Raw genomic sequence first — 19,774 nt, 5'->3', positions numbered from 1 at the left:
TATAATAATCATACAGATAGAACACATTGTAACAATATTGTCGTAACGTATCAATATTATTGCAATATTGAAAAATTATCGAAATGCTAACATTGTCGGAAATTACATTTACTTTACGGTATTTATCTCCATTATTAATAAAATTATGCTTATCTAACGCATCTTTGCTCGAAAAGAAAGAATCTAGCAGAAAAAGTGTCGTTTTACCCCGGGAAGAGTAATATTAACTTTCTTAAAAATTGTTATTTAAACATTTATGACAATACATAAAATTCTGAAAAAAATAAATATGAAAGAAGAAATGTACTTTATTATGACGTAAGAAAATTAAAAATATTCCTCATAATTTCTTAATTATAAGCCTTTACGTCGAAAGTGGTACGATTTTGGCAACCTTACTCTACTCGAGATAAAACCGTTAAATATCTACTAAAAGAATTTTATGATTCATCTTTCTGTTTAATCTTCGATATTTACTCGTTATTCAATTAAAGCGGAAAAGCGATCAATTATAAAGTGAGATATTACCTGGGGCTGAAGTCTCAGCTGTTCGACGCTGTAAATACCAGGCGGCGATACCAGAATATTTCCGTCCGTGGTGACCTGCGACTCGAACTGCGCCAATTGAATCGGATACGGCATTTCGCTCGAGATCTTCACGATCTCCTGCGACTGATTCTTCGCAGATTCCGCGGCGAGTCTAGCCGCCTCCTCTTCCTCCTTCTGCCGTTGCGCGATCAAATGGGGATTAAGCTCTTCTTGATGCTTCTTCAGCTCCTCCTGGTGCTGCTCCGCCAATCTCTGCCGATCGCGCAGCAGCAACTGTTGCTGCAGCAGAAACTGTTGCTCGTTGAAGTGTTTCAGCGAGATGCTCTCCGGCGTCTCGTAATCCGGTATCGGCGTTGGCGGGTAGACGTCAACAGGTTCGAAGGAGTTTTGCGGTCTATGGTACACGATCTTTGGACCCTGTGTAATCTGATTCTGGTTTACGATCTCTTGACTGAACTTGCTCGGCGGATTCTCCTTCGGCAGAACTTCGTTGATGTCGGACGGGTATTTGCTCTTCGGCCACGTAGGCGGCGTGAGCTCCTGGTGCTCCGACACGTAATAAGTGCTAGTAGTTCGGGGGTTAGATAGCTCGGTCTGCCCGCCTTTTTCCTGCTTATTGCGCGTGCTCGAATCCGGACGTTTATTACCATATTGGTCTCGAGCCGCGTCGTTGGTCTGTCCGAATTTACTGGGATTTCGCGTGACGGCGGTGGTGGACGGTGGCGTTGACGAGGGTGAGTAAATCCCCGGCGGCAACAGAGTCTCGTACGGCAACGAGGGCCGGAAGCTGTATGCGTTATACGAGCCAGGTGGGGTCACATAGCTGACCTCGTGGCTCTCGTGCACCAGAAAAGCAGGATCACGCTCGTAAGTGGATTTATAGTGATTCGCGGGATGGTTGACGTGGCTGTAGAAGTTGCCGGTGCTCGCCGAGTTTAGTACCTGCGTGTTGTGTGACTGTGCTTGATACCTGTCATAGACATCGCCGTCGTTGCCGCTGACCTTCTGCTTGCCGAAGTCACTCGGGACGTCCGCCGCGGGCGGCTGGAAGTACGGTTTCGCGCTGTTGGCGACTTTCAGAGACTCGAACACCGGGGCGCCGGGTTTCTCCGACTGACGGGGTGGCTGTAGCGCCTGCGGCATGGCGTACGGCGGGACGTAAGGGCGGTTGCTCGGGAAGCCCTTGATGAAATAGGTCGCCGCGCGTAAGCTGTCCAACGGTTGCTGATGGACATTCTGCGCCGCGCTGTAGGCTTGCGGTTGTCTCGGCAAATAGCCAGCTGCGTCGCGTACGATCGGCTTGCGGTGTTGGTTCACCTCGAAACGGTACGCGTCTTTGGGCGGCGGTATCAGAAACGTGTACTCCCGGGTCTCCGTGGCTGCTCCCACGTGCTGCTTGCTCGGCGTCTTGGTTTCGCCGCGCGCCTTCGCCGCCGCGTGCCCGAACACCGTGAAACTACCGAGTATACTCGGTGGATTGTATTCGTGAACCGGCGGCTTGCCTTTTCGCAACGGTTTTAGCTTTTCCGAGGTCGCCATGTGCTCCTGAAACTTGCTCAGGACGGGATGCACCTGGACATTCTTCTCCAGGTGGCTCGACGGCGAAACGTTGGTGCCGATCGCTTCCTCGTAAGAATTGGTCAGAGGTCGCCATCCATTCGCGATCATCGACGATCGTGTTGGTGCCTGCGGATCAAAGCTGGAGCTTTAGCTCTTATTTAAATTTCAGAATACAGAGTTTAAACGAATATGCGCAAATATTCTACGGACGTATTTCCATCGAGCAAACATTTCAAAATGTTCATATAAACATGGGTCTGAAAACGCTTAGTTTTTGAAATAGAGAGAATTTTAATGTGAAACGGTAGAATATTTTGAAATCGAAGCATCTGACAAACAATATGTCAAACAGAAATTATACGTATACTCCGAAGGAGGATAAATAATGATAAAATTAATTTTCGAAAGAATCAAGAAATTTTTTAAGGTTATATAAAAGTTTTATTTTTTTAAATAAAATTATGTAACAAAATTGGAAATCATAAAAAGGGCAAGAAACGAGCGTTAAACAAATGTTAATCGATTGTTCGATAAATATAAAAATTTATTAAATCAAATATAATCAAAAGTGAATCTGTTTCAGCTTTATTTAGTCTTCTTTAACTCGCCATTTTAATTGCAAAGTTTTTTAATTAAAAAAATTGTGTAAAATTTCGCCACTGTATTATACTCGTATAAATAATTTCTTTTGTTACGCGGTTGCCACAAACATATAAACTGAAACTGTAGGTCCTTGTGTTCTTAACAAATTTCGCAGTGCCAGTCACAGTTAAATATAAAAGTTTTCAATATATCAAAGCGAACTTTCTCTCGAAAAATTACGTAAGATTCTTTTACATAATGTAATTTGTCTATATAAAAATACTAAGACGGAGCTATCGGAAAGTCAATACTTAATGAGATATTTTATAATTTGCTTTCACTGGTTTCCACTGTTTCACAATATAGGTCGGTAGTCATAATTCGTTCTCATATTCAAGATCGTCTTAGGTGTAATCTTAAGTTGTCATGAACCAGTCACAGATCCGTACTACCGTCTTAAGACTGTCCTTAAGACACTCTTGAAAGAGCTCGGTCTTAAGAACTCGGACTATAAACACCAGCCAAAATTCTTCTTATCTCACAAACTCAGCGTCTCTGGATCCATGTTTATATTCACTTTTTTAAATGTTTGTTGGATTGGAATACGTGTCTAGAATGTTTGATACTTATTCGTTACCCTATATAATCAAATACATCAAAAGTCTAATCATTGTAAAATTAAACATAGGATAATTAAAGCAATAAAACTTGCTCGTATAATTTTATTTTTTTTTTTACCTTTTTTGAAACAATTTATATTTGCATCTCATTTAAAAATTATATAATTGAATTGTCAATGTGGAAAAGGTGTCGTGTCCTATTTTTTTTTTTAAATAAGGTTTTTTGCATTTTTTTATTCTACTCGCTTGTGTTCATGGTTAGCTGCGAGAACGGATTATATTTTGTATTGGAAAAGGGGAAAAGTAATCTTGAAATAGTTTCATGAGTTTCGAAAAGGTGTCATCTATTGAACAAGAAAAACGTCCCGAGAAAGTCTTTTTTTATTCTTGTCATTCTACTTTTTAAATTTAATCGTTTTTAAAACGTCCGCAGATAACATAATGTGAGTTTTTTGTAATTTTGCAAATTACTTTCAGCCTTGATTTTCAATTTTTTAGTACAGTAAAGAAAATAAACCATCAACTTACGAATTTGCATCGTAGTTAGTTTCAAAAGGGAGTCATGTTTGAACATTTAAATTTAATCTAGCCAAAAGAATAAATTTCAAAAATGGTCACCACTACCAGCAATTATAAATAGCACACCAATAAAATGTTTATGCAAATTTTAAGAACGTTTTCTACTTTCAAATAATTAGAAAAAAAAATGTTTCTTACGTTTCCTATAAAATTTAAATGTGAAGACATGAAAACTTTTCGAAATTGACAATTTATATAATTTAATTAATTGTAATAATTTTAATTCTATTTATCTCATAATAAAAAATTTTTGAATAACGATCCGATAGACTATATCGCGACAGGGAAACTCGTTATATAACCTTGTCATAAAGCTTTCGTGTGTACACTCCCTACACGGTGCATCAAACACAACTTTCGTTCACGCCATAGCGACGACAACAATGGTAATGCGATACTCGAACTTCCTGGAGAGGTTAATGGAATGGTTCCTGTTCTAGTTTCACCGCGCGACGGAGGTCCGAGAAAATCGTAAGTGGAGACCGTTATTCCCCGCCATCGCAAGCGGTGGGCAAGAGTGGCGGTCTGTGTAATCAGAAAATAAGTGTGCGAGAACTTAGGAGCGCGTTACTTCCAAATTACTTCCCAAGCCCGTGCGTTCAGAGGCGATAAACCACGGATTTTATTCGCGCAGCACTAACATTTCTAACGTTAGTGGCGAGATCAAATCTAAAATTTCGGAATATTCCGCCGACGAATGACAGACGTGCGTGCATATTGCGATTATTCATAAAGTAAAGGTAATCGTCCGTGGTAGAGCGAACTTATCTTTCAGCAATTTTCCAACTTATTCCGTTTCTACAGCAGTAAATCAGAATCCTTCCGGTTGTCGAATCGCATAAAATGCCAATGGAAATGAAAATGGAGAGAATTCGTGACTCGACTACGTGACTAGTTATGCAATAAAATTGCGTCGATGAGATAGTAACTTTAATAACTTTATTGCGTACGAACAAGACTGGGTTCACGGTTTTGTTCGGATAATCACAAAAATCATGAATGAGAAAGGTGTAAAAGTTGGTAAGGCGCTAGTAAAACCATGCCCAGGATGTCTACCTGTAGTAAAAGCGAGATGATCAAAATACATAGAATACATAAAATAATAAAGCGGTGAATGGAATAAAAAGTAGATACATCGTAAAATGGAACGTGAACTAGATAGAGCATAGATAAAACCTAAATAAGAATATAATACTAGGTCGAGTCTAAAAAAAAAAATGAAATAAGATTTGATAAAACGGATAATGACGAAACAAAAAGAGAAGATTGAAGAAAATCTAATATCAAAATGATTTAAAATATTTAACATTAATTGCACGAGAGAAGTATACGGTATGTATTTCACGCAATTATACTATAAATTTAAATATAATTTTTTGTTACAAAAGATTTCAAAGAATATATGTTGTTGCGTTCCACAACTTTCTGATGTAGCATACTTCTTTCTTTTTTTTTCATTTTGATGTGCTACTCACGGTTTAATGAAATCAATTATGATTTTATATTTTTTAAATATTATTACTTATTTTACATATTCTCTATGGTATTTACACTTGATTTTTTATTCTTAATTTTCAAATTATTTATAAAGAAATAAAGTTGAAAAAATGAGCATTTTTGTAAAAAAATGTAAGATCTGGGAAAGTATTTAAGATAAGTAACTGAAAATTTTACTAAGTATTCTTCATATGTCAAAATACAACATATATTTTTTCCAGAATTTTTCGCACGTTAGATTTTTTATAAAAAATTATTGGTTTACTGTGTGAAGATAAAAATTACACTATGTAACAATTTCTTGCATTTTTTAATGAAGCGTCACTTTTTAGTAAATAGGATGCGTTGAATACGAATATGACCTCGAAAATTGTCTCTTATGTAAGGTTTCTAAGAAAGAAAGCGTTGAAGACCCCAAAAAATGAGTTTTTGTTCATTTTCATTTTATATCAGAATCTAAGAACTTTGAAAAGACCTAATTTTGTAGCTTGGACTTTTATCTTTCTGAAAGAGTCGAAAACTAAAAGTACAATTTCATTTGAAAATATGTAATTTTGGAATTTTTTTAAAATCACGTCTTTAGCGTATGCACACTCTCATAAATTTCCTTTTTTATGGAATCCGTATTGGTTAGCTATTTCAATTTGACACCAAATTTGTAATAACCCATGAAACCTACGTAATTTATATTTTTAGCATCTTTACATATTTTTTTATGATTTTACTCTTGTATAGCGACTATATTGAATCTGCTATTTTAAATTTTTGAAATCTGACTTTAGATTCAGCGACCCAAAAAATTACAAGGTTTTACAGAAATCTGCAATGTAGACACCGCTACATGACAAAAATACAGTGGTGTTAGTAATTATCAATAAATAATGATAACAATGTATAACAGAAATTATGCGAAACTTTTCATCGTTTATACTTACAGTTTTAATGTCAGAGCGATCTATGGATACGGTAATTGCTCCTATCGTGACGAACAGCCACGCCAAAACACCTGTATAATTAGAGTGACAAAAATTAAAATTCGTTTACATATCGAATAAAAAATTTAATGGTGGGCTTCAGATCGAGAAGTGCACTTACAATTCAGTAGTAGTGTCGACATCGTGGCAGACTATGAGGTCATTGACGAGAATTCTGCAACGGAAAAGTCAACTAATTAATATCGCGTGTCCAATGTCACACTTCAAAATCTTGTTATTGTGAGATAACGCATTACGTTGGTGAAAGTGAAAAAATTAAGCGTTTGAAACGGTCATTTGATTCTTCAAGTAAAAACTTCCATTTACGGCACATCGAAGTACTTTCCGCGAGACGTAGAGCCGACTTTACGAAAAATGGCATTCATCAGCATTCGAGATATAAGTAGGCCGGCCCATACTTCATTTCGCATCAAGGCGAATTAACTATTAAAAGCATGAGCGCGAGAAAAGTGTAACGTATCGCCCAGAGAAAGGAAGGATATAGAAAGCGTCGTGAATCTATCATAATCTCTCGGATCGTTTCCGTGCTGTTTTCTCATTTTTAAATCGCGGTAATAGCGAAATCCACAAAGGAGGGAGAATTTCTCTTTTTACGAGCATTTGCCGCGGCAATACACTTTCGTGTAAAGCACGCGAAATGCGCGCGGGCCCAATTCGTAATTCGAAATTACTCAGGTATTTAATTCCGACTTTCCAGGACGTCTGCCGCCGCCGTCGGTCTCTGGTGCGAAAAAAAAAGACGCGATAGAATCTCGCGCGCTTATCGAGATACATTTTCCAGCGTCGTTAGTAAATACGTTAATATTCATGAGGGTAAAGCAGTAAATCGCTAACTGCCCCATTATTACCGCAAATGTTTGATGTAACAGCCGAGGCTCTCTGCCGAGAGGATTATGAAATTGCAACGTAAATTTAGATACAGTTAGATGATGTTGCCTGTTAAACCTTTCGCAAGAATTCGCGCATAACGAGGGCATAATAGGGAAATAAACAAAGGGAATGATGAAAATTGTATGAAGTGGTAACGTGACCGCGCGGCGCGACGTTACAACGAGCACCCTCGCAACCAGTGTTTTTGCGCATAATAAAAAGGAGGAACAATCGTGTTATGTAAAATAGTAAAAGCTAGGCGGGAAATTTGTAATGCAAAAAGCACGCCACTTTCTCTTCATTCATTAGGCGTCGGGGGTGCGCACGAATCGCGCGCGTTTGCAACTTTGCATAGCTGCCCTCTCTCTCTCTTTCTATACTTACCGCGGCGTGTGGAAGAAAATCTCAGGCGAGTACGGGTAAATGTGTGCGATATTCAGTGAGGCGTGTCGCGTAAATTTAACGCGTCGCTCTTACCTGAACGAAGCGAGCGAAATGTCATTTAGTCGATAGCCGCGCGTTAATAACGAGGCCCTAGAAATTAGTCCGCGCGGCAATTCAATTGGCTGGCACAAAGCCACCGTCGCCCCATCGATTTCGACGTAATTATAAACTCGCATTGAGCGATACGATCGCGCCCTGGCCGCAGCATGAAAATTGCGCGAAAACGATATTTCTTCTATCTCGCGCGATAAGCGCCCGGACACTCAATTTCGCGCATACACGGTTAGTTACCCGCGGTCATAATTTATAATTTATAATTATGAATTTTCTATTGAACATTCGTACGTTCTGCGAGTGATACTTCCGAATATGACGCTCTTCGTAATTAATTTTTATATCCATACAGCAATATCACAGAAATATTATTTTTTTTTTATAGCAATATTACAATGAGATATGGCAGAAATATTTTTGGGATATTACAAAGATGTCACAGTAATATTAAAATATTTGAAAGAATCACAGTAATATAATGGTGATATATTACAATTGTATTACTGTAATAATGAGTGAAGAATTATATCATTTTAATATTTTTGTTATAATTATTTTTCAATTGTGTTATAGTTTATTTTTTTATAAGTGTTACAATATTCCTAGAATATTACACGAACATTATGAAAAATGAAGATAATATTAAAATAATATTCCAAGAATATTATTCAATATTTATAATATTATTTTAACATTATGGGAATATTGTATTAATGCCCGTTTTTTATATAGTATTTGTGATATATTATTTTAATATTCGTGGAATATTATAAAAACTCTACGAATATTATTGTGGTCAAAAATAAATATGAATTATTATGCATAAAATACTCATAAACTTTATAATTATTGCATTTAAAAATTATAATATTATCAATAATTTAAAATATTGAAATAAAAACATTATTTATTTCTCACATAATATTCATGTAATATTATCAGATGTGGACACATAACCACTTTTTTGTTAATATTAAATAATATTTTAAGGATATTGTTTAATATTAAATAATATTGTTGGGCTTATAGAATTTTATCTCGAAACCCAATTTTGGATGCTCGTCTTATTCAAGAGGCATCATTTCATTAGAACATAGCTGAGAAATCTCATAATGCTAGGTCTTTTGTTCTTGTGTAGTTTTTTTTTTTAATTATGAGAAGAAATAGAACATCGCTACATTCATCTGTCAGCGACTCTTTTTTTTGCTCTACTATATTGTAATATTTGAGTAATATTGCAGTGCAATATGTCATGTTGTAATATTTGTGCGATACTGCAGTAATATTTCAAAATTATGTACCACATCGCAATATAACGCAAATGTTACAGAAATACGAGAATTACACTGTGATATAATTAATAATAATTAATTATAATATTTCTGTAAAATTTCCGTAATATTTCATTATAATTTGTAATATACTTTCATATTACAATATAATTGGCATATTACATGCTATGTGGATAATTATCATGCGTGACGATGAGACCACTTGTGGGACTCAATATGCAGAATATTTACGCAATTTGCCAATTGTTTAACATGCTTTATTTAAAAATTCTAAAAGTAATATTTAGATCTGCAACTAAGAGAAATGAACAACTTATTTCTGTTATCTTGATCTTCTTCAGATCGGATTTTTCTACGATTTGCCTATTTAAAAATAAGCAAAAGCGCGATTTACTTTTCTCTCCTTTACCTGCGAAACGGTGTCACAGGTGGGACATAAAAACAATTTCGTCGATTATTGCGCCCGCTGGTGTCGTGTGGTGCTGCCATCTTCGTGGACAGAGACAGCCGCGGTACGAGAAATCGATAGAGCCCGGTTGCATTTAAATTTTAAGCCGGCTTGCGAATGAATTAATTATAAATGTCGCTGTCTAAGCCTCTCGAAGGAGTTGATGCATTCCACGGTTGGCATGATGAATGGAGTTGTGAAGCTTTATAAACCGGAATGCAGTTTGAATAGGCCCTCATTCTTCGTCGCCGATTGCCTCGTAAATTCAATTTATTATAACCGAACGCGGAAGAGTGAAGGGACTATTCCGGACTATTTCGCGTTATTAAATAAAGAGTTGGATTCGGAAGAAGTTTTTCAGCTGAAAGCATCTGAGATTACATATTCAGCTTTTGGGCGATTTTGACGAGATATACGATGAATGGCAGTAATGTTTTCGCCGCGGATTCGGCATATCGTGCATTAAACGTGAAACATAGTTGAAGTTGCGTGAGAATATCCATTTTTCTTCGTTATACGTGATTTACCCGAGTCGAAATTATTCAAGAATTTTTCGCCATTCTGCGCAATCCGATTACGAGTTGATTGCAATACGAGAGAACTTGCAAAGCAATTGCCTTTGATTTTTTATTACCGTATATATTTTCCTCGGCTGCAGCGTGATGCGATATAATTTTAATCAATTCAGTTAGATTTATAAACAAATATATATACATGTATAATTGAATTTTTTTCTTTATATATAAACTTAGAAAAAAAATTTATTGGAAGACAGAAATATTCGGTCCGATACGTATGATTAAATATTGAGTTGGTTTAAGTAACTTTTGGTTAAAAAATTTTTAACCTGAATTAACTGCATCTTCTTTTGTGCAATTAAATAATTATTCAATCAATTCAAGGTTTAGTTGATCGTATCAGATTAAATATTTTGGTTTTTCAATACATTTTTTTTCTCCGTGTACATATAGATAAAAAATACATGTAAAGCTGTAAATTGTTTATATAAATATATAAAAAAAAAAGTTGAAAAATATATACAGCTATAAAATTAAAGGCAATTGCTTCGCAAGTTCTCTCGCATTCCAATCAACTCGCAATCGGATTGTGCGGAAACATATTTAGTTACGGTAGTTTTTTAAGTATATTTTACTAGTCAAATAAGAACGTTCTGTTTTCACGGGACAGCTCTGTCTTACAGAATTAAGTTAATATTCCGTTCGACATGCACGTCACATATTTCCGAAACGGATCAAACTGAATGAATTAAATTGCGATGACGAAATTTCCCTTTGACGTTTCCTCATTCTCAAAATAAATCTCGATATCGACAGCCAGTTTCTCACACCTACGTGCTTTTCTTACCTACATCCGGCGACCTTGACGTAGAATTAAAATCGATTTCCAAACGGCAGGAATGCACTTTCTACGATCTTTCGCAATTTGAAGGAGCGGGAGTTCCGTTCCGTCTGGGAAAACCACCGCTACACAACGGCTTGACATCAATGCGAACGAGCCTTCGGTGATTTTTATCGCCGCGATAATTTCTTCTCACGATGTTACTATAGCATTACGATCGAGTATAATACGCGCGCGCCCGGCAAACGCCTCGCCGCCGCGCCGTGCGCCAATTAATACGCCCGCGGAATGCACTGACTGCGAATGCCATGCTCTGATGCAGCGCAAACGGTGCAAGTGCATTATATCAGCAAAAAGATGGACGCTACTAGAGCGACCTTTTAGCACTAATGGATTCAAATTTGCTTTGTGCGCTCGTCGCTCCAGCAAGGGGTCAGGGGGAAACCTGTGTGATATTTATCCGATAGATTAGCGTGTCGTTTCGCGAAGTAAAATAAAATCGCCTTTATCGCTACCCATCGGGAAGCGAGGCTGCAGGAGTGCGTCAACTTGGGGTACACGTACTTCGGAAGACGTTACTCGGCAAATGGCGAAGTTACAAGCGTTTATAAGATTTCCTTCCTTCATTTTCTTCTTTTTTTTTTCTTTTCTCTCGGAATTACCGGGATACGGAAGAAAAGTGTTAAAGAAACTCGGCCCCGGCTTATAATTCGACCATCTCCCGAGTTGTGTTCTGCGTTATTAAACTTTACAGTATTTAACTTGGTACACGACTTGGCTCTGACGTAAAGCCGTAAAACTTAAATCAAGAATTAAAAATCCGAATCCGCAATTGCGGCGAGAGCATTTCCTCCCATTTTCACATGGGAGGAAAGTTGGAAATTAGGCAATTTCTGCTTCGATTCTTATTTCCCCCCTTTTTTTTTGTAAAAATAACGTTTATTCGACTTTTATCTGTACATTATTAAAATCGTTTATTAGAAGAATATTTCCGCATTTATTTCCGTTTTCCTTATCGAGCACGCGTATCTCCTATACGTAAAACATTCGTGCAACGTGATTGCGATTTAAAAAAAAATTCAAGCGGCTAGCGCCACGGAGATAATGACAAATGCCCGTGCAAATGGCTCGGGCGAGCAAGATAAAAGTAAGATAAAGGTAAACGGCCGGTCGGGAAAGGCGTGCAGACCGGCGCAGACCGGCGCAGACCGGCGCACGATACCATTTCAGAGGCCGCTTTTTTTTCCGCGAATAACGCACCCGATCTCACGAAGGGGTCACGCTCTGGTTCGCTCGGCCTTTCGCTTTCCACTCGACGTGGAAGCGGGGCCCGCGCATTAATTGTCAATTACTTTGCCGTAAAACCGAGTTCGCATTGCCGTTTTAACGGCCCAACCCGGAGGAGAGATAGAGCCTCGTCTGCGTTATGCGCGCGGATATGACGCTATTGCGCGGCTAATCCGCAACAATAGTTACGTTTTAATTTCCGCCGATCGGAGGCTGCGGTCGCTCGCGCCGCGCCGTTTACGCTCGATCTCGTTTCGAACGGTTACAAGCCGGCAATTACCGGCGATGACACACAAGGCAGCTTCTTTCTTTCTCTCTCTCTCTTTTTTTTTAATAAAAAATTCTTTTGCGCATCACACCAAACTGCACGGTAATAGAGATAGCTTGGTTGCGATCGTAATGAGAACGGAAAAGCGGGCTCTGGGAGGTCCCGCCTTGAGTGCTCGGTGCGTTGGAAAAATAAGTACGTTGTAACGGTAAGCTATAGATAGTTCCGCGATGATCAGACTGTTTACGCTTTACTTTTCTCCTGTTAATTGTGTTGATTGTTTTGACGCACCTTTTTCCAGATTAATATAAGCGACAGTTTATATTATTTGTACAAGAACGTGGACCACCACATTTGTGTTCTACCTGAATAAACAGAGGGACGTTTTTATTGTGAAAATATCTTTATTTTCGAAATGTTAAATATTGAAATGAGACACACAGCGTTAGATAGATACAACTTGCTTACATAAAGAATTTTTTTTATAGTTTTATATACGTTTAATAATGATTCTTATAAGATTCTTAAGAGCAAGGCATATCGAATAAAAAATAACAATATTTTTCATAATAATAACAATAAAAATTGAATAAGAATAAAATAAAATACTGAAATAAAAATAACAATATCTTTAAGAATTTTTAGTAATTTTTTAACACTATTGTTATCAAAAGAAATATATTGTGTTCTTACATAACTATTAAAATAATGATATACAAATATATCTTGCTGAAATTTAAAGTTATCGAATTCTTTAGGAAAGAGAAATTGAATTATATACATAGCAAGATTGTCATAATGTTTCATATGGAAGAATATTATGTCTTGCTTATATATAAAACAATTATGATTAAATAGAATATAATTTTAATTTGTTGTAATTTTGTATTGTTGTCATGTTTTTGGTACTGTTTTTGTGTGTACAGTCACGAAATTAATTATCGAGGCACAGGATGTTTATTTTATACTACAAATTTACCAAATGTTAATTTTTTTAGGGAAAGCTTGCCAGTGATACATTTTCATCAAAAAAATTTTGTATTAAAAAAAATACTGAAGAATATTTACTAGCTTTTTATTGCCAAAATCAGAAAGATCGATTGTATTTAAATAAATTTGCGACAAAGCGCCGATTTTATTCTATTCGTTTTTACTCAAGTCTAAAAGTATGTTTGAAATTATGATGAAATAATATTAAATAAACAAGATAATCTTATGTACGACCAACGAAATTGTCTGAACATGTGGAATATATTATTTTAGTTTATTTTATGCTAAAAATCAAAAGCATACTTTTGATGAAAATCACTAGCAAGGATTCTCCACTTTTAATTAAATTTTTCTTTAAAAAAAAAAATGGTAATATTTGGTGAATTTGTTGCATAAATTCAATCTCCCATGTCCGGGCAATTAAATTTCATGGCTGCAAGAATTACTACACAAATCAAGTTGATTTTATCCCTGAAAGATTTATCTCCACCTTTATCTCAGCGTAGAATAATATTGAGATGATCTTGCGGAGGTGAGGTAAGCAGATTTGATTTAATGTTAACGTCAGATAAGTCTGACGTCGCCAGAGATAAAGGCTCTTACAAAATCGCCGCGCTTCCGGACTCTCCTCTCCGGAAGAGGCGAGCTGACCGGTGGTTAAGTATGATGACACGGGAAAAGATAAATTGGACGGACGCGCAATGACGGAGCGCCCCGCGGCGTCCCGCTGTTTGCACAAGAGGATGAAATTCGTCTAAAGCGACTGCCTGATCAGGTCACTCTTCAAGCAACCGTCATCTCCCCCGAGAGACGTTCGCGTGCGCGACGTGCGGTAGGCCCGGGGACGCGCGCGGGTTTCTCAACTCGCATCTGAAGAAAAAGAAACAAGAAGAGTCTTTCCCAAGACTTCAGCATGGGCTAACCGCCGGGATCGCCGTCGTAACAATGACGAGCAGCGTTCGATGTTTTATTTGCGATAACGGTCTACCACGACGCGCATCGCGGCCCCCTGAACGCGCGTATCCTGCACGCTCGTTTGCCAATACAGATGGAAGATTAACGGTCGTGAGGCGAAGTAATTAAGCCTTTAGCCGCGGCGTGTGGCTTCCGCGCGGCTTCGACGCTCTTGAAAGCGACGATGAAAATTTTGTAAGCTCGCAATTAAATCCGGAGAGCGTCCGGTGAAAATGTCCGGAAATTTAAATTGCACCTCTCTCGTGCAAAAGGCAACCTAAATTTGGAAGTGGACGACCACGGATGACTCACAAAGACCTCCATTTAGGCGCAAAAAGAAGAGTGACCGTGTTTCGCAGCGTGAAAGAACAATTTTTACAACGTAGTAACGTAATCCTTAGTCCACTTACATCCACGGATACATGCTTTCTTCCAATTCCTCGTTTTTACATTACTCAAGAATTGCATAAAGCGCAACCCCTCTCATTAGCTGTGACGTAAGAGCGTGCGTACAGGCTCGAGCATGGGAAAAAAATGGGAAGATTTCCGTCGATGGACCCGGCGAGAGTTCCGTGCACACGCGCATTATCGCGCAATATCGAATTATACGGGGAATGCGTTAATGAGTAAATAACAGGCTGCGTCGACGATAAGGCCTCATGAATTGCCGAGGAGTTCGCACGAGGTGTTCGCGGTAGTTCGAGGAGTTTTCCCTCTCGAGCAGAATATACTTTCACTGTAACGTGAACGCTACAGGTCTCGTTGTGACCAAATCTCCGCGCAAAAGAGACTTGGCATTAACGTTGCTCGTTAAACACCCGGAAAAAGCTCGTTCGTTACTGAAAAGTGAAAGGGGAGGAGGAGGAGGCATTTGCGTATGCGAGATAACGAAAAGGTCAAGCCGGCCCGAGGAATTCGAAAATAATACTTGACGGAATCGAGTCGATCGAGTATTGCGCGCGGCAATTCCAATGCCCGCCTCTATTAATCGCGAATATCATTTGTACCTCCGAACGAAAGCAAACGCATAAAAGCGTTAGAGTAACTTAATTATTGCCGCTTTTGTAAATTGTAGTACTGACAAATAAAAAATACGAGAGCGGTATGCATTAAAAATGTTTTAACGTTAAGCTAAAATTATCATACAAATGTGTGGGAGTATATAGAGAAGCAAGTACACTGAGAGAAAAATTTGTAGTGGTGGCAAGTATGAGAGGACAGTCAAACTATTATTTAGCATATTACAACTGTTTTTTATTAGTTTGCTTAACCATTAACTTGGTTGCAATAACTATAATATAGGAGGAGAGAGCTCCGTTTTTCAGGATATTAACTGATAATAGATTCTATATTTTACATTTCAATTTCTTTTATTATATTTGAATAATCCATTAGTTTTCGAGATTATTGCTTTTGTTTTGCGTGTATTAAAATTTTTGTTGAAATAATGACGAGAAAGAAATGTTTATTTCAAATATATTTAAAAAGTTAAATGAGCATGCTCAACTGCTGTTGTGTATTATGCTTAAGGCGGTAGTAACTGGGACAGTTACTCATATTCTGCTTTATTGCAACTCGATAGTAAATGGGAATTATTTGCCACGGTCTCGTATATCTTGTTGGCGCCACGTTCCACGATGATTTCCGAAACTCGATAAACTAATTTTAATTAATGTTATGTGTTGCACGGCGTGTGCGCGCGCGACTTGCGATTTGACAGGTGTATAAAGTGGAGCATATTTGTGTTATCAAAATTTGACTGTTTAACTTGGCGGCTAAAGCGAGTTGTACGCGGAATGCGATGTTACAGTTCAGCAGAACTTCCTGATCAAATAGACCGTCTGCGGTGTATGTTAGATCGATAACGGCATATCACGGTTACGTATAATTTATGCAAACGAGATTATTACATCACGTGTCGCCTTCCCTACTTGACATCGATTACCGAGCGCCCTAACTTGTCTAATTGTGACGCGCATTAGCATTAGCGAAAGAAAATTGAAGGTAATCGTTGGAATGATGCAGATTTATTAATGAGATTTTAATAGTCCCAAGAGAAAACGAAATAGTTTCCGCAACTCTAATAACATGACAACTCTGAAATTTAAGTACCTGCCATTAATTTTATGAAGTAATAAGAACCGTTTATTACGAAGTAAGTAACGAATGAGTACTAAATACTAAAGAAATATACCCATTACAAAAATTTATGTGCGTTATTAATTAATTAAGTAAGATAGCGACTCTCTCTTTCTCTCTTTTTCTCTCAGCTAAATTATACAGTTATATATAAACTTTATATAAATAAATATAGCAAGTTAATTAAATTTTCCAGTGTAGACAATTATTTTTTTTTAAATGAATCATAATGCCAAAATAATTAATTTACATTAACAATATATTTTTTGGTTGAGATTATTTTGTGTAGATATATATGGATGTAAAATTGATTAATGTCCATTTCTACGAATGTTGATTAACTTTGATCTCGGTTTAATTTACTCTTTATCTCTTTTTCTATTTCTAAGAATTAAAGATAAATTGAGATAAAAATTAATTTACATTGATGGAAATGAACGTGGATCAGTCTTACAACTGTATATACGTCCACAATAATAATAATGCACAATAGAAAACATTTTGTATTTATGTTAAAAACGGTCCTTGGTAAAATTTTTGTCTTGCATTTTTAACATTCTCCATTGTTAAAAAAAAAAGTTTCAAATAATGTGTGATTATACTATTCAAACTCTTTGCGTTACTTTGATGTTTAATATTTTTTAATATCGCAAAATCATTTATGAACAAATTGACAAATAACATAAGAATGTAATTTCGAAATATTAATTTTATGATAAATGAATAATGTATATGTCAATACATTATAAATGTTAATTTTATTGAAGACACGTTTCCACAATTTATTCCCAAATTATATCAAAACGTTACGTTTCTCGTGTTAATTTCGTGCATAATATTTATGACACAAAGTAAGAATACAATAAAGCTAAGTACTCATGCTACTTTCTAACATATTCATCTTGTGCTAAATTAACAAAAATTTGAGTGGATCGTCTCGGACATGTAACACATGTTGCATTTAACATAAATTTTCCAACTGTGCGATGGCAACAAATTCGCAGTAACAGAACGAAGAGGTGTGAGAGAACACGTGGCGGACGTCGCGCGCGAGAAATCTCGATCTCAAGAAGGAAGATCTCGCATCCGTTTGCGATCTGATAACGAGCAACACATGCAGGATATTTATAATTCGCTGAATGCGCATCTTAATTAGCTTTCAGTCTCTCGCACGCGTGTGCCTCGTTATCGAATATCATTCGACAGATGCAACGCTCGTCCGCGCTATTGCAAATTCGTAAGATCCGTGTAACCAATAATTATTATTGTAACAACACTCGCGTCAACATGGACGCGAACAGTGCGTAAAAATAAACCGGAGAAATCCGTCTATCTCGCAGCACGATCGAGAAGCAATTAAAATGCTCGTTTAATATGTCATTACGAATATAATAGAGTTCTGATTTAATTTTCTAATCTAAACTTCATTCTGCCGCTCGAGATTGCTCCAATCGATTATACGAACGGCGACAATATTTTTGTAACAATTATGTCGGCAAGTATTATTAAGCGGTGAAATTAATTTAATACCGCGTAACGTCATCGCGAATTATACAAAGCTCGTAATACGTATGCGCCGACTGGAAAATAGTCGGACAGTTGTATCTGATGCAATTACATTTGGAACAGCGTGATTAATTACCTTCGTGGCAATCGCCATGCGCACTTGCCTTTATTATTCAACAAATGTGTCTGTGGAAATTCATAATATTACATTGTGGATTTACGGCGTCAATATCCGTTCGAGGTTGTCAGTAGAAACTAGAAACCGCTGTTTTGAACATGGACTTGCGAGTCATATGCAGCAAGGGAAAGAGAATAAAATTTATATGAATTATTGCACACGGAAAAAGAGATTTGTTTAAAATAAACTAAGAACTTCACAGATTCAACAGATTCGTAGCTGTATAGGAAAGGAGGTGGTTGTGGAATACCATTTTGTATGTTAACAATAATTTAATAAATATTAACGCGACACAATTTTAATCAATGCTAGTTTATTAACCATAGAATTCTGTCAATCACTCTATAGATAGAAGTTCTGTCAGATGTATAGAACAAACGTAATTTACAATTTAATGAAAAAGGAAAAAAGGATGCGTTTGTGGAATACTAATAACTAATGTCACGAAAGGCACTTTTATTTATAAAAAAAATATAAATTAATGATTTTTTGTAAATTTTACACACAAAACGAGATTTTACGAACATTTTGCAAAATACATTTTATTAAAAAAGTTTTTTTTTAATAATCTTTTGGACTCAAACATTTTTTTATAAAAAAACTTAAAATTTTGTAAAATAATTTTTTTGCTTTCAATAAACGTTATACAACATCTACTACGAGGCTGTAAACTCGCAAGAGAAATGCACTGAGAGAACTATATGACGAAATAGACCAAACGTTTAATTAGTGATCAAATGAATTTTATAGTTATAATTACTAAACGTATAGTTGTTTTCATCAATCTTTGTAGCCTTGACTAAACAATTGTTTTTATACACCTTATAACTAAACGATTCGGTGAATGTAACTAAATTTTTGATACAGTAATTACAAAATTCATTTGATCACTAATTAAACGTTTGATTAATATTTCTCTCAGTGTGGCGGTTGATCATATTCCACAACCACAATATAATATGACTTTATTTACCGAATTTATTACGCACATTACGATACACGTTAAATTCAATAATATTATTTTAAATTTACACACAGGACCTTTGAATTAGATTAAAGTTAAAAAAAAATTAATACGTAACACTCTTCTCGAAATTAATTAGAGAGTATGCACCTGTAAACATTTCTCCTACCTGTAAAACTGAAATTTAATTTTTATAAAAACACAGCGAACACTAACGATCAGTAACCATCCTACAATGTCTAAATAAACTGTAACGAAGCAATTTTAACGGTTGCTTTTAGAATTCAATGCGAATTATACGAGATATCATGATATTCCACCAGATACATTCCACATCTGCCGTCTTTCTTTTAATACACGGACCGCCAATATTCTATGTCAAAGTAACAAGATCTTATAGCTGAATAAAATTAGCGATTATAACTAGCTATATTTGTTAAAATATCACAACAAATTTATTAATACAGAGAGATTAATACAATTTTTTTGCGAAAATCTATATTGAATATGTGAATTAAAATTTTTCATAAAACGATTAATTAAGATGGCACGTGCTTTTGCTGTTGTAATGAGGAAAACTTGTTGCATTGGCACTTTTTATTGTAGCAAAGAACCAATCGCTCTAACGATTCATTCATT

At 36.4% G+C, this 19,774-nt stretch overlaps 2 protein-coding genes across 7 annotated transcripts in view; one reads left to right on the top strand and one right to left on the bottom strand.

Moving 5' to 3' along the window:
- LOC105196261 (glycine-rich protein 5) overlaps positions 1–19,774 on the top strand; it is a 155,386-nt gene that overhangs the window by 103,481 nt on the left and 32,131 nt on the right. The gene's annotated exons all lie outside the window — the stretch shown is intronic.
- LOC105196240 overlaps positions 1–19,774 on the bottom strand; it is a 43,268-nt gene that overhangs the window by 4,499 nt on the left and 18,995 nt on the right. The window contains 3 exon segments of the mRNA XM_039448593.1: positions 529–2,235; positions 6,323–6,393; positions 6,483–6,536. Of these exon segments, the coding sequence (XP_039304527.1) occupies positions 529–2,235; positions 6,323–6,393; positions 6,483–6,504 (1,800 nt within the window). The 5' untranslated portion in view covers positions 6,505–6,536.

The sequence above is a fragment of the Solenopsis invicta genome, chromosome 4 (assembly GCF_016802725.1).
Source record: "Solenopsis invicta isolate M01_SB chromosome 4, UNIL_Sinv_3.0, whole genome shotgun sequence".
NCBI classification, from domain to species: domain Eukaryota; kingdom Metazoa; phylum Arthropoda; class Insecta; order Hymenoptera; family Formicidae; genus Solenopsis; species Solenopsis invicta.
The sequence above is the reverse complement of the archived record's forward strand: the minus strand, read 5'-3'. Positions and strand labels throughout refer to the sequence as shown.